The following is a 10,510-nucleotide window of genomic DNA, read 5'->3' as shown; positions in this document are numbered from 1 at the left end:
TATACTGGGAGAGAATACAAAATCCAAGTCCTCAGGCTGCATTTCATCGCTACAGAACTAGGTGACTATTGTAGATCCCCACCAATCTATAATAGACACCTCTCTGCACACAGTGCACTGCTTTACACTGTTAGGCATATTGAGCAGACTGGAACAGAAGTCCATTTCCGCTCCGTCCTCTTCTCTGACCATGTTCCACGAATAGGGCAAAAGATGATTTCCATTCAGTCCTGAGGAGGTACATTTTCTCCCAACGCAGGACATTCCCTAATATTTCAAAGCAGAGATACTCCAACCTCACTGCAGTGGGAATGCAGATCCATCCAATGGGATCACCATCCAGTAAGCAGTGGGGTGGGTTATGTTCCATGGCGATCTCCAAGCTTTGTAATCCCTGAAATCTGTAACTTTCAATGCAGGCCAATTACGCATAGACTGGTACACAAAGTGCTCTGTCCACCCTCCCCCCCCAAACCCTCCCACCCCCAAAACCACCGATAGTTCGCCGACAGTGTCCTTGTTAAGACGTGACCTGGAGCCGCTGCTTCCAACAGACTACACGGCGTCTGCATCAACAGGGGCCTCCCTTCAACATGGTCAACACCAACAGCTACAATCGCCGAGGAGACACTAGTCACTCTCAACTCACTGCACACAAGAGGAAAGAAAGAGAATCCACACGAGAGGCCAATGATATAGTAAGGTTACAGCACAGAAGGAGGCTATTTGGCCCATATTTTGGAAACGTTTCTCTATTTTAAAGTCAAACAAAAGGTTATAGAGGTGCATTTGTTTTTTTACATTCACTTCATAGAAATATGACAAAATGATTCACTGGAGAAGTGACCAACACTAAACACTGCAGATTAATTTATGTACATTTTTTTTATATATATATTTTAATCACTTGTACATGCTAAACTGCTTCATTGTTCTCTCTCATTTAAAATCACTTATGAGTGATATGCATTATGCCTTTCTCCTGAAGTCTCCATTTGCTTCAACTCCAGCCAAACTGCGCCACAGAGCACAAGACACTGCAAGACTGTACACACAAGTTCTCAGTGTTAGCTGGACCCATTGGCTGAAGGGATAAGTGGAAGGAATTACTTAGTTACAGAGAGTCAGTGGGACACGTCTAGAAGCAGAGAACCCTCCCCCTCACTGTGTCTGGGGTGGGAACAAAAACATTAAGCAATCTTTGAAACTGGAGATTCTGAGTGCAATTAATAGGGAAGCGGACTCCACTGCACACAGTAAAAGGAATTGTCCAATTCTTCTACAGTACAGGAGGCTAGGCTTCCTCATCTTTACCAGCAGACAGGTGCAGAGGGATCCTCTAAGAATAAGCCCATAACAAATAACTTTCTTTTTAACACTCTTCTGGAAGTAGTTAAGTTGGAATACGTTACCACAGTCGCTCTGGCTCCTCACCTTAATGACCATTCTTCAGGTGTCAACCTGGAAGGTGCACGTTGGCGGGTTATTCAATCATAAAGGGAGTCAAAGCTCAGGGTCATATTATCCTCACCCACCGTCCACACATACACTTTACAGCAGGAGTCACGGGACAATGAGCAGGGGCAATATACACAAATGCCTTTTGAAAGTCCATATACACATCAACCACAGGAGCAGTGGATACAAGATTGGCTAGGGGACAGAAAACAGAGAGTAGTGGTGAACGGTTGTTCTTCAGAATGGAGGGAAGTATACAGTGTTAGGCTCACTGCTCTTTTTGATATATATTAATGACCTGGACTTGGGTATAGAGGGTATAATTTCAAAATTTGCAGATGACACAAAACGCGGGTATGTAGTAAACAATGTGGAGGATAGTAACAGACATCAGGAGGACATAGACAGACTGGTGAAATGAGCAAACCGATGACAGAAGAAATTTAACGCCGCGAAGTGTGAAGTGCTACATTTTGGTAGGAAGAATGAGGAGAGGCAATATAAACTAAATGGTACAATTTTAAAGGGGGTGCATGAACAAAGAGACCTGGGGATATATGTACACAAATCTTTGAAGGTGGCAGGACAAGTTGAGAAGGCTGATAATAAAGCCCAGGATCCCATATGCTTTTTTAATAGAGGCATAGAGTACAAAAGCAAGGAAGTTATGCTAAACCTTTAGCAACATGGATAGGCCTCAGCTGGAGTATTGTGTTCAATTCTGGGCACCACTTTAGGAAGGATGTCAAGGCCTTAGAGAGGGTGCAGAAGAGATTTTATTAGAATGGTGCCAGGGATGAGGGACTTCAGTTACGTGGATAGATTGGAGAAGCTGGAGTTGTTCTCCTTAGAACAGAGAAGGTTAAGGGGAGATTTAATAGAGGTGTTCAAAATCATGAACGGTTTTGACAGAGTAAATGAGGAGAAACTGTTGCCAGTTGCAGAAGGGTCGGTAACCAGAGGACACAGATTTAAGGTGATCTGCAAAAGAGCCAGAGGCGACATGAGGAAACATTTTTTTTTTACACAGCGAGTTGTAATGATTTGGAATTCACTGAAAGGGTGGTGGAAGTAGATTCAATCGGAACTTTCAAAAAGGGAATTGGATAAATACATGAAAGTAAAAAATTTACAGAGCTATAGGGAAAGAGCAGGAGAATGGGACTGTTTGGATAGCTCTTTCAAAGAGCAGGCACAGGCATGATAGGCCGAATGGGCCGCTCCTGTGCTGTACCTACTATGATGTTATGAATACCACCTCCTCGAGTTTTAGAACAGGGCTTGAACCTGAGGGTTTTCTGGTCAGTGTGGCCTGGTTCCTCACTCAGCAGTGCATTTACCCACTGAGCAAGTCACCTTTAACAAGTTTAACAGTCAAATGTTGTTTGATTGTTCCTGTGAAGTGCCTTGGGACATTTTACTACGTTAAAGGCACTATATAAATGCAAGTTGATTGTTGTTGTCAGAGCCAATACCATAGAAAGAATCCAAACCCTGTGTACACAGTATTCCAATAATGAAGTGTGCTGCGTAAGTTCAGCATCACTGGAGTGGAGTGCATCATGTGTGTATTTGGAGCCCCAGAAGTGCTGGAGTTATGCCCTTGAGTACTGTCTCTCAGAGTATGACAGGTTTGCCCCAGATTCCACAGAGTGAATTGCCCGCAGTGCCGGGATCCAAGCAGATGGCAGGCATTTCCCTGCACCACAAAGGGAGAGAGAAATCAGCACTGACTGGGACTAGATTACCTGTCTCTCGGCTGGGGAAATGCTATATTCCGGGGGCTCCAAAATTAAATTAAGATTAGAAAGGAACGTTCCTTGGAATGCAAACTCTTTCCGCCTCTTTCCACTTAATTGAGTTTTCTCCAGGGACCAATTAGAAAATTGCACTTCCCAATATCTCTTGTAAGATCCTCCTCCAAAATCAAAACATTAAAAACTACAATTTTGTGACAGATAGACAAGAACTGCAAACTATACAGTTCAACAGATACATTCACTGGGTCAGTCAGAAATAGCAACCAGCAAATAGTGAAGACTAAAATCTGTCCACAAGCAGAATGTCCCCTTTGAATACTAGATCAAACCTGCAAAATATGAGATCAGCTGGGAGTCTTCCCCAAACCAAGCAGCATGGGGTAAAATTAGTAACCGGAAAGTTGGAATGCCAGTAAATCTGGCACCGAGACCTGTGCCCAATTCTGCGACCTGCTTTCTCAACGAATGTGAATCCCCACCAGGAGCACAAGCCCTTCAAACACACCCGTATGCCTGCGCCATAAACACCTGCACATTGAATTGAATGCACACACTCGTACATTTAGCCCAGATACAAGCTGCATCTTTCAGTTTTATACTTCGACATAATCTGATCATTGGGTGGGATTCCCTTTCATTCCACATAATATTATTAACTGCACCTGTGAAAAGCTTTCCGTGTTTCTGTGACTTACTATCAGCCTAGAGAAGCTGGGGTTGTTTTCCTTAGAGCAAAGAAGGTTAAGGGGAGATTTAATAGCGGTGTTCAAGATTATGAGGGGTTTTGATAAGAGTAGATAGGGAGAAACTGTTTCCAGTGGCAGGAGGGTTGGTAACCAGAGGACACAGATTTAAGGTAATTGGAAAAAAAGCTGGAGGGTGGGATTGAGAATTTTTTTTACTCTGAGTTGTAATGATCTGGAATGCACTGCCTGAAAGGGCAGTGGAAGCAGATTCAATAGTAACTTTTAAAAGGGAATTGGATAAATACTTGAAAAGGAAAAATATGGAGGGCTATGGAGCAAGAGAGGGGAGTGGGACTAATTGGATAGCTCTTTCAAAGAGCCAGCACAGGCACGTTGGGCCGAATGGTCTCCTTCTGTGCTGTATGATTCTTGTCACCACCCATTCAAAAACACTTGCAAAGAATAGCCATCATACCAATGGGGAACTACTGGCAATACTGTCCTCTTAAGACTGCACCCTTGCAAGAGTCTCGACAGAGGGAGCAGCACAAATAGAAACAAAATTAGCATGTAGATAAAACAAAGCAAATAACCCCACTAGAGGTGAACGAGATAGGAGATGGTGACACTCCCTGCATCCTCCACTTTATCAGATGTCTGAGTGGAATCTGTAATATCCACTTGCCAAGATAGGTCTGGCAGTGAAGTGACAGTCAGTATTAGTCAGGACCAATGCCAGTTGCCACTAAATGATACAAATCGACACAACAGCTCCACAACCAAGAATTGTAATGGGAGGTGAGGGGTGTGGGGTGCCAGATCCCCGATGACCAGAGTTAAGGCCTTTAATTCAGGAAAGTTTTAAGAGCAGATTCCTTATCTGATGGATCTCTAGAGGTTTGGGACCTTCTGAGCTGTCAGGATACAGATGGTCAGAACTGAAACAGGTAATGGGCAGGACAGTGCAGCGATTGCAGGTATCTAACAACTGAAGGAGGAGCTTCGATCAACATCTGGCGGTAACCAGTCGAGCAGTGCCTTAATCAACACCTCGACCATGATACCAACTGGGGCACCTTTACTGGAGGAGTCAATACTGAAATCTGTGTCCTTCACTGGACAACCATATTTCCAATGGAGATCAGTGGACAGATAAAATAACCATGAAAGCTGCTGCATTGTGATAAAAACCCAACTGCTTCACTAATGTCCTTCAGGGAAGGGAACCTGCCACCCCAACCCAGTCTGGTCTACATACGACTCCAGTCCCACATTACATGGTTGACTTTTAGTGGCCTCGGGGCAATTAGGGATGGTCAATAAATACGGCCTTCCCAGCACCGCCCACATCCCGAGGATCCTGGCTTTCCCAACTCTCATCCTACATAGTCCATGGGCAACATAATCAACTGCACCATCCCTACCACAGCCCCAATTGGGTTTGGCTAACACAGTTCAAATGAGAGATGCTCTTGCTCTGCACTGCAACACTGCACAGTGACCCACTGGGAGAATGAGTGTGGATCTTGCTCTGTATAGCAGCATACTGCACAGTGACCCACTGGGAGGATGAGTGTGGATCTTGCTCTGTATAGCAGCATACTGCACAGTGACCCACTGGGAGAATGAGTGTGGATCTTGCTCTGTATAGCAGCATACTGCACAGTGACCCACTGGGAGAATGAGTGTGGATCTTGCTCTGTATAGCAGCATACTGCACAGTGACCCACTGGGAGAATGAGTGTGGATCTTGCTCTGTATAGCAGCATACTGCACAGTGACCCATGGGGAGAGTGTGTGGATCTTGCTCTGTATAGCAGCATACTGCACAGTGACCCACTGGGAGGATGAGTGTGGATCTTGCTCTGTATAGCAGCATACTGCACAGTGACCCACTGGGAGAATGAGTGTGGATCTTGCTCTGTATAGCAGCATACTGCACAGTGACCCACTGGGAGGATGAGTGTGGATCTTGCTCTGTATAGCAGCATACTGCACAGTGACCCATGGGGAGAGTGTGTGGATCTTGCTCTGTAGAGCAGCATACTGCACAGTGACCCACTGGGAGAATGAGTGTGGATCTTGCTCTGTTATAGCAGCATACTGCACAGTGGCCCACGGGGAGAGTGAGTGTGGATCTTGCTCTGTATAGCAGCATACTGCACAGTGGCCCACGGGGAGAGTGAGTGTGGATTCACTGTAAGCATTCCAAACACAGATGGAATTAATGGTGTAAGCAGATGGCATCACACGGGACAGGACGGGCTTGATAGACCAGCTGGTCATTTCCTGTCCTTTATCGTATGTTTTGAAATAGCTACTTTGAGGGGAGCTCATCTAATTTTATCAGCAATAGCATCACTGAGCTGGGTTAAACAGTGGTCTGTCTCTCCCTTACAAAACAGCTGCATAATTGTGGAAAAATTAATCTTTCATCTACCTCCTCGCCCCACAAATTCACCATAAAACAGTAATCTAACTCAACTTCAACTTGATGAGCAACTTTTAATTTTTTTTTAAAAAATTACCATTATATTTATTGCCTTTTTCACTTCAGGATCAATAAGAGACATCCTACTCTGAATGGACATGTTAGGGTGGATTACTTTGACCGTGTTACTAGCAATCAGCTGGATATTACTGCCAAGCTCCTAGTTTCCCTTTAACAAGAGGAACACAGACCTGCATAATTGAGCTCTTGGACACAGAACTGCACAGGCTCACTGCAGACTTGGCAAGGTCTTGGCCTAGAGTTTCAGGCTGTTTGTACACATTTGGCTCCTGGAAGCCTGGTAAAGAGTACTCTGCTGGCACAGATCCATGGGGAAGGACGAGGGAAGAGGAGAAAGGAGAACATTTGTCAGGATACTTAATTTTCTGCGATTCGCTTGCCGATATTGTTTGGTGCACCTCAACCCGTGCCCACTGTGCCATAGAGGCCTGCACCTACAGCACCATCAGTAAAAGGGTAAGTCTGTACTCGCGTGCCACCAGTGGCACTAGGATTGCAGTGCCAGGCCTGTACCTATTTCCCAAACTCATTTGAGTTCATCTGAAAGAGGGAGGAGACAATAAACACAGACGGCTCTAAATTCCGTTCGCAGAACGACACGCGCTTTGCTTCAAGAGATTGGAGCCCCGGCTCGCACCGGAGCCACATTCTCCGCTGTACGTTGAACCAAGAAAACCCAGGAGCGGTACCTTCAGACGCCTCTGGTTACATGAGATGCAGATCAATTCTTCAATCTGTGTATATATACAGAGTGTGAGAGTCAGGAGAATTAGCTATGCAGACCAACACCAGTTTAATGGTCTTCAGCCTCCCCCACCCTTCCCTTCTCCTGGGAAGCACGTGACTGACCCGTCACCACCTTGAACCTCCCGGAGAGTGCTGCCGTGGCTCTTATTTCCCCTGAAAGCTGCTCAGTTCCATCTCATCCTTCCTCCTCTTCTGTGCAAACAGGGAGCTGAATGGGTAGAGTTTGGCTTTTGCCCGGAAGCGCTGTCCGGCAATCTCAATCTCGTAGTCCCCACGATTGACGAACTCTGGGGTCACCACCAGTTTGACTCCGGAGTCTTCGTCATAGTGATGCACGAATCCCAAGCAGACGTGCCGGGTCAGCGTGTAACTGTAGGCGCTGCTGGTCGTCATGCCAACGTAGTGGCCATTCCTGTATATGGGCTCGCCCCACCAGGGCCAAAGGTCGAGGTCAGTGTCATGATCATCCAGGATAAACATGGTGAACCGACGGCAAACTCCCTCCTGTCTTTGCTGCAGCAGGGCCTCACGGCCAATAAAATCAGTCCCCTACAATTAAACAAAGAGCAGGTTAACCCCAGAAAGCAGAGGCAATATAAGCAGCACCACTCTCTGACTTCAGAACCATCTGTGTTTTATTTTCTCCTGCCCCCTTTAAAGAAAAAAAGACTTGCATTTATATAGCACCTTTCATGACCCCATTAAGTCCCAAAGCGCTTTACAGCCAATGAAGTACTTCTGAAGTGTAGTCATTGTTGTAATGTAGGAAACACGGCAGCCAATTTGCGCACAGTATGCTCACGAAAACAGCAATGTGATAATGACCAGGTAATCTTTTTTTAGTGATGTTGATTGAGGGATAAATATTGGCCAGGACACAGGACAGAACTCCCTTGCTTTTCTTCGAATAGTGCCATGGGATCTTTTACGTCCACTTGAGGGCAGACTGGTTTAACGTCTCATCCAAAAGACGGCACCTCAGACAGAGCATCACCCCCTCAGTACTGCACTGGAGTGTCAGCCTGGATGGGAATTGAACCCACGACCTTTTGACTTACAGATGAGTCTGGCAGGTAGGTCACATCTACAGTCAAACGCTAAGACAGGGCTCCTTTCCGACATCTCGGGAGTATCTCGCATCACTGTCCGCTGGGCCCTTCCACTGTCCTTTTCCCTCCCCTTCTCCAGCAAGGACGAGATAAGGTGAATGGGTCAGCAGCGTTTCGTGACACAAGCTGACCTGAAAGGTACCAAACTAGCACACACCTGACAGGTAGGCAGGATGCATAGTCAAACACACAGATATATTACAAGTATCTCCACACTCTCCCCAATATTTTATACCCAGTCGCTATTCATTTAACCTGTGAAGTCGCACCAGTTAAGCTCCAGACACACAGAAGTACCTTGTCAAATTTGACTCGGAATTCACGACCACATTCCAATGGTGTTGAAAACGTGTCCAGGTCCTGACCCCAAAACGCAAAGAATTTTTCGATCCGTAGGCTGCGCAGTGCGTAGTATCCAGCATTCCGGATTCCATACTTCTGCCCCACATTCATGATTTCATTGTAGACGTGAAGTGCGTACTGAAAAATGGATCAGCAGAGTCAGAGGCAACACTGCTCAACCACCAGACTGGCTTCTGCAGAGTCTCCTGAAGGTGCTGAATCTTGCTGGAGTGCAGTTCTGCAGCAGGCAGCCACCCTCCAGTATCTCAGCCAAGTGGCCGTTTTACATGTGTGAACCTAGACGAGTGCTGGCAGGATATTCAACAATAGCGAGCGCCATAGCTGAGACCGATCCTGGGTGTACCTGATGTCCACACACATTAATGTTCCAGCACAGTCACTGGAGATCAGTCAAGAGCAGGAGCCATGGCTGATTTTTACCCTCTCTCTGGTCCAGAGCACTGAATCCAACTGTAGTGCTCCAACAGCCAGCTCAGTGGAGATTAACAGACTTGGACCTTCCTACTCTGAATGGTTCAATGCTTTTGCCCACTAAACTATCATCTGTATCGCTTGAAATTTGCTAAATATAAATCTGCATTCTCATAATTTTCACACTGACAGATAGCCCCAGGCATCTTGTAATCTTCGAGAACAAACCCGAATGACAGACCACACTTGGGGGCTGTTGTGAGACATCTAATATAACGGGGAATTTTATCTAACCAATACACAAAGCTATCAGTTAATAGACTGGGTGACAAACGCTTAACTTCACCGCGGCACTCACCTCGATGGGGATGTACAGCATGAAGCCAGGCTCTCCCGTATGAGTCATACTCATCACCCGGATACCGTTAGCATAACCGACACTCATCTCCTGTTAATTGGAGACACACAGTAAATACAGTGGGTTACCAGCTCATCCAGCTTGCAGTGTCACCACTCTCAGTAAACACTCGCACGTCAATGGTAAAGATGCAACACATTTAACCCCCTCCCCTCCGTAAACAGACACACACACACACCCTCCTTAGTAAACAAACACAAACACATCCCCCCCCACATATACGCACCCTCATTAATGTCCTTTTTTAGGACAGTATTGCAGAGTCTAATGCTGCATGATCTGTGAAGTTATTTGCTGTGTACGTAACTTCCACCCACTACTGGAATTAATGAAGCTCTTTCGATGTATTATGGAGGCTCGGACAGATTCAATTCTATCACCACCTCTTCCTTTCTCTCACAGGAGACCGAGGGCAAGGTGGCTGTTCTTCCGCCGCCGTTGAAGAGCCAGCAAATGGGGCATGACAGAGGCGGAGAATTGGAGGCAGAGAGAATGGTGGAGAAGCTTTCCCTCATATCATTGCTACCTTCTGGTTGGGGCAACACCGAGTTGGGCTTTGCAGGTCCTGGAGCTATTGCTCTCAGAGACACAGCACTGCATAGGTTACGTGATCAGGTGGCTGCTGTCGAGTTTCTACTTAGGCTTAGCTTTCGATCTCAAGACATGGAAATCCCAGTCCTGCTGCACTTGGCTGAATGTTTGGTGCAGGAACAGAAGTTAGTAGTAACACGGGTAAGAGATTCTTCCCTCATCCCCACTCTCCCAACCCCAAGCACAACAAGCAAGTAGCATTCCTTACTCAGGGAGATTGGAACCACACGCCAGCTGTTCAGATCAACCTGACAACTCCAGCCTGGCCATATGATCTGTCCAATACTACGTCTCTGGGAACCATTAGAAATTAGCAACACACTATAGTAACAGCATGGAGGCAAACTGTGCCACTTCCACTAAAATAAGCACCCACAATATAAACAAACTTAAAAATAAGGGTGCAGGCTCCTCCTTCTCAAATATCATTGTATATCTAGGATAAAGCTGATAGG

The 10,510-nt window shown here is 46.0% G+C and overlaps 1 protein-coding gene across 2 annotated transcripts in view; it reads right to left on the bottom strand.

Annotated features, from left to right (window-relative positions):
• The window catches only part of pdpr (pyruvate dehydrogenase phosphatase regulatory subunit), a 92,201-nt gene that overhangs the window by 39,066 nt on the left and 42,625 nt on the right, over positions 1 to 10,510 (bottom strand). Inside the window, exons 17-19 of one of the 2 annotated variants that reach the window (XM_067997715.1) lie at positions 9,405 to 9,494; positions 8,570 to 8,752; positions 737 to 7,712 (exon numbers count right to left, since the gene is read on the bottom strand). In XM_067997715.1, the coding sequence (XP_067853816.1) occupies positions 7,308 to 7,712; positions 8,570 to 8,752; positions 9,405 to 9,494 (678 nt within the window). In that variant the 3' untranslated portion in view covers positions 737 to 7,307. Of the gene's footprint in view, positions 1 to 736; positions 7,713 to 8,569; positions 8,753 to 9,404; positions 9,495 to 10,510 lie in introns of those variants that run through there. The other variant, XM_067997716.1, reaches the window with a different exon arrangement.

The sequence above is a fragment of the Heptranchias perlo genome, chromosome 16, assembly GCF_035084215.1.
Source record: "Heptranchias perlo isolate sHepPer1 chromosome 16, sHepPer1.hap1, whole genome shotgun sequence".
NCBI classification, from domain to species: Eukaryota; Metazoa; Chordata; class Chondrichthyes; order Hexanchiformes; family Hexanchidae; genus Heptranchias; species Heptranchias perlo.
The sequence above is the reverse complement of the archived record's forward strand: the minus strand, read 5'-3'. Positions and strand labels throughout refer to the sequence as shown.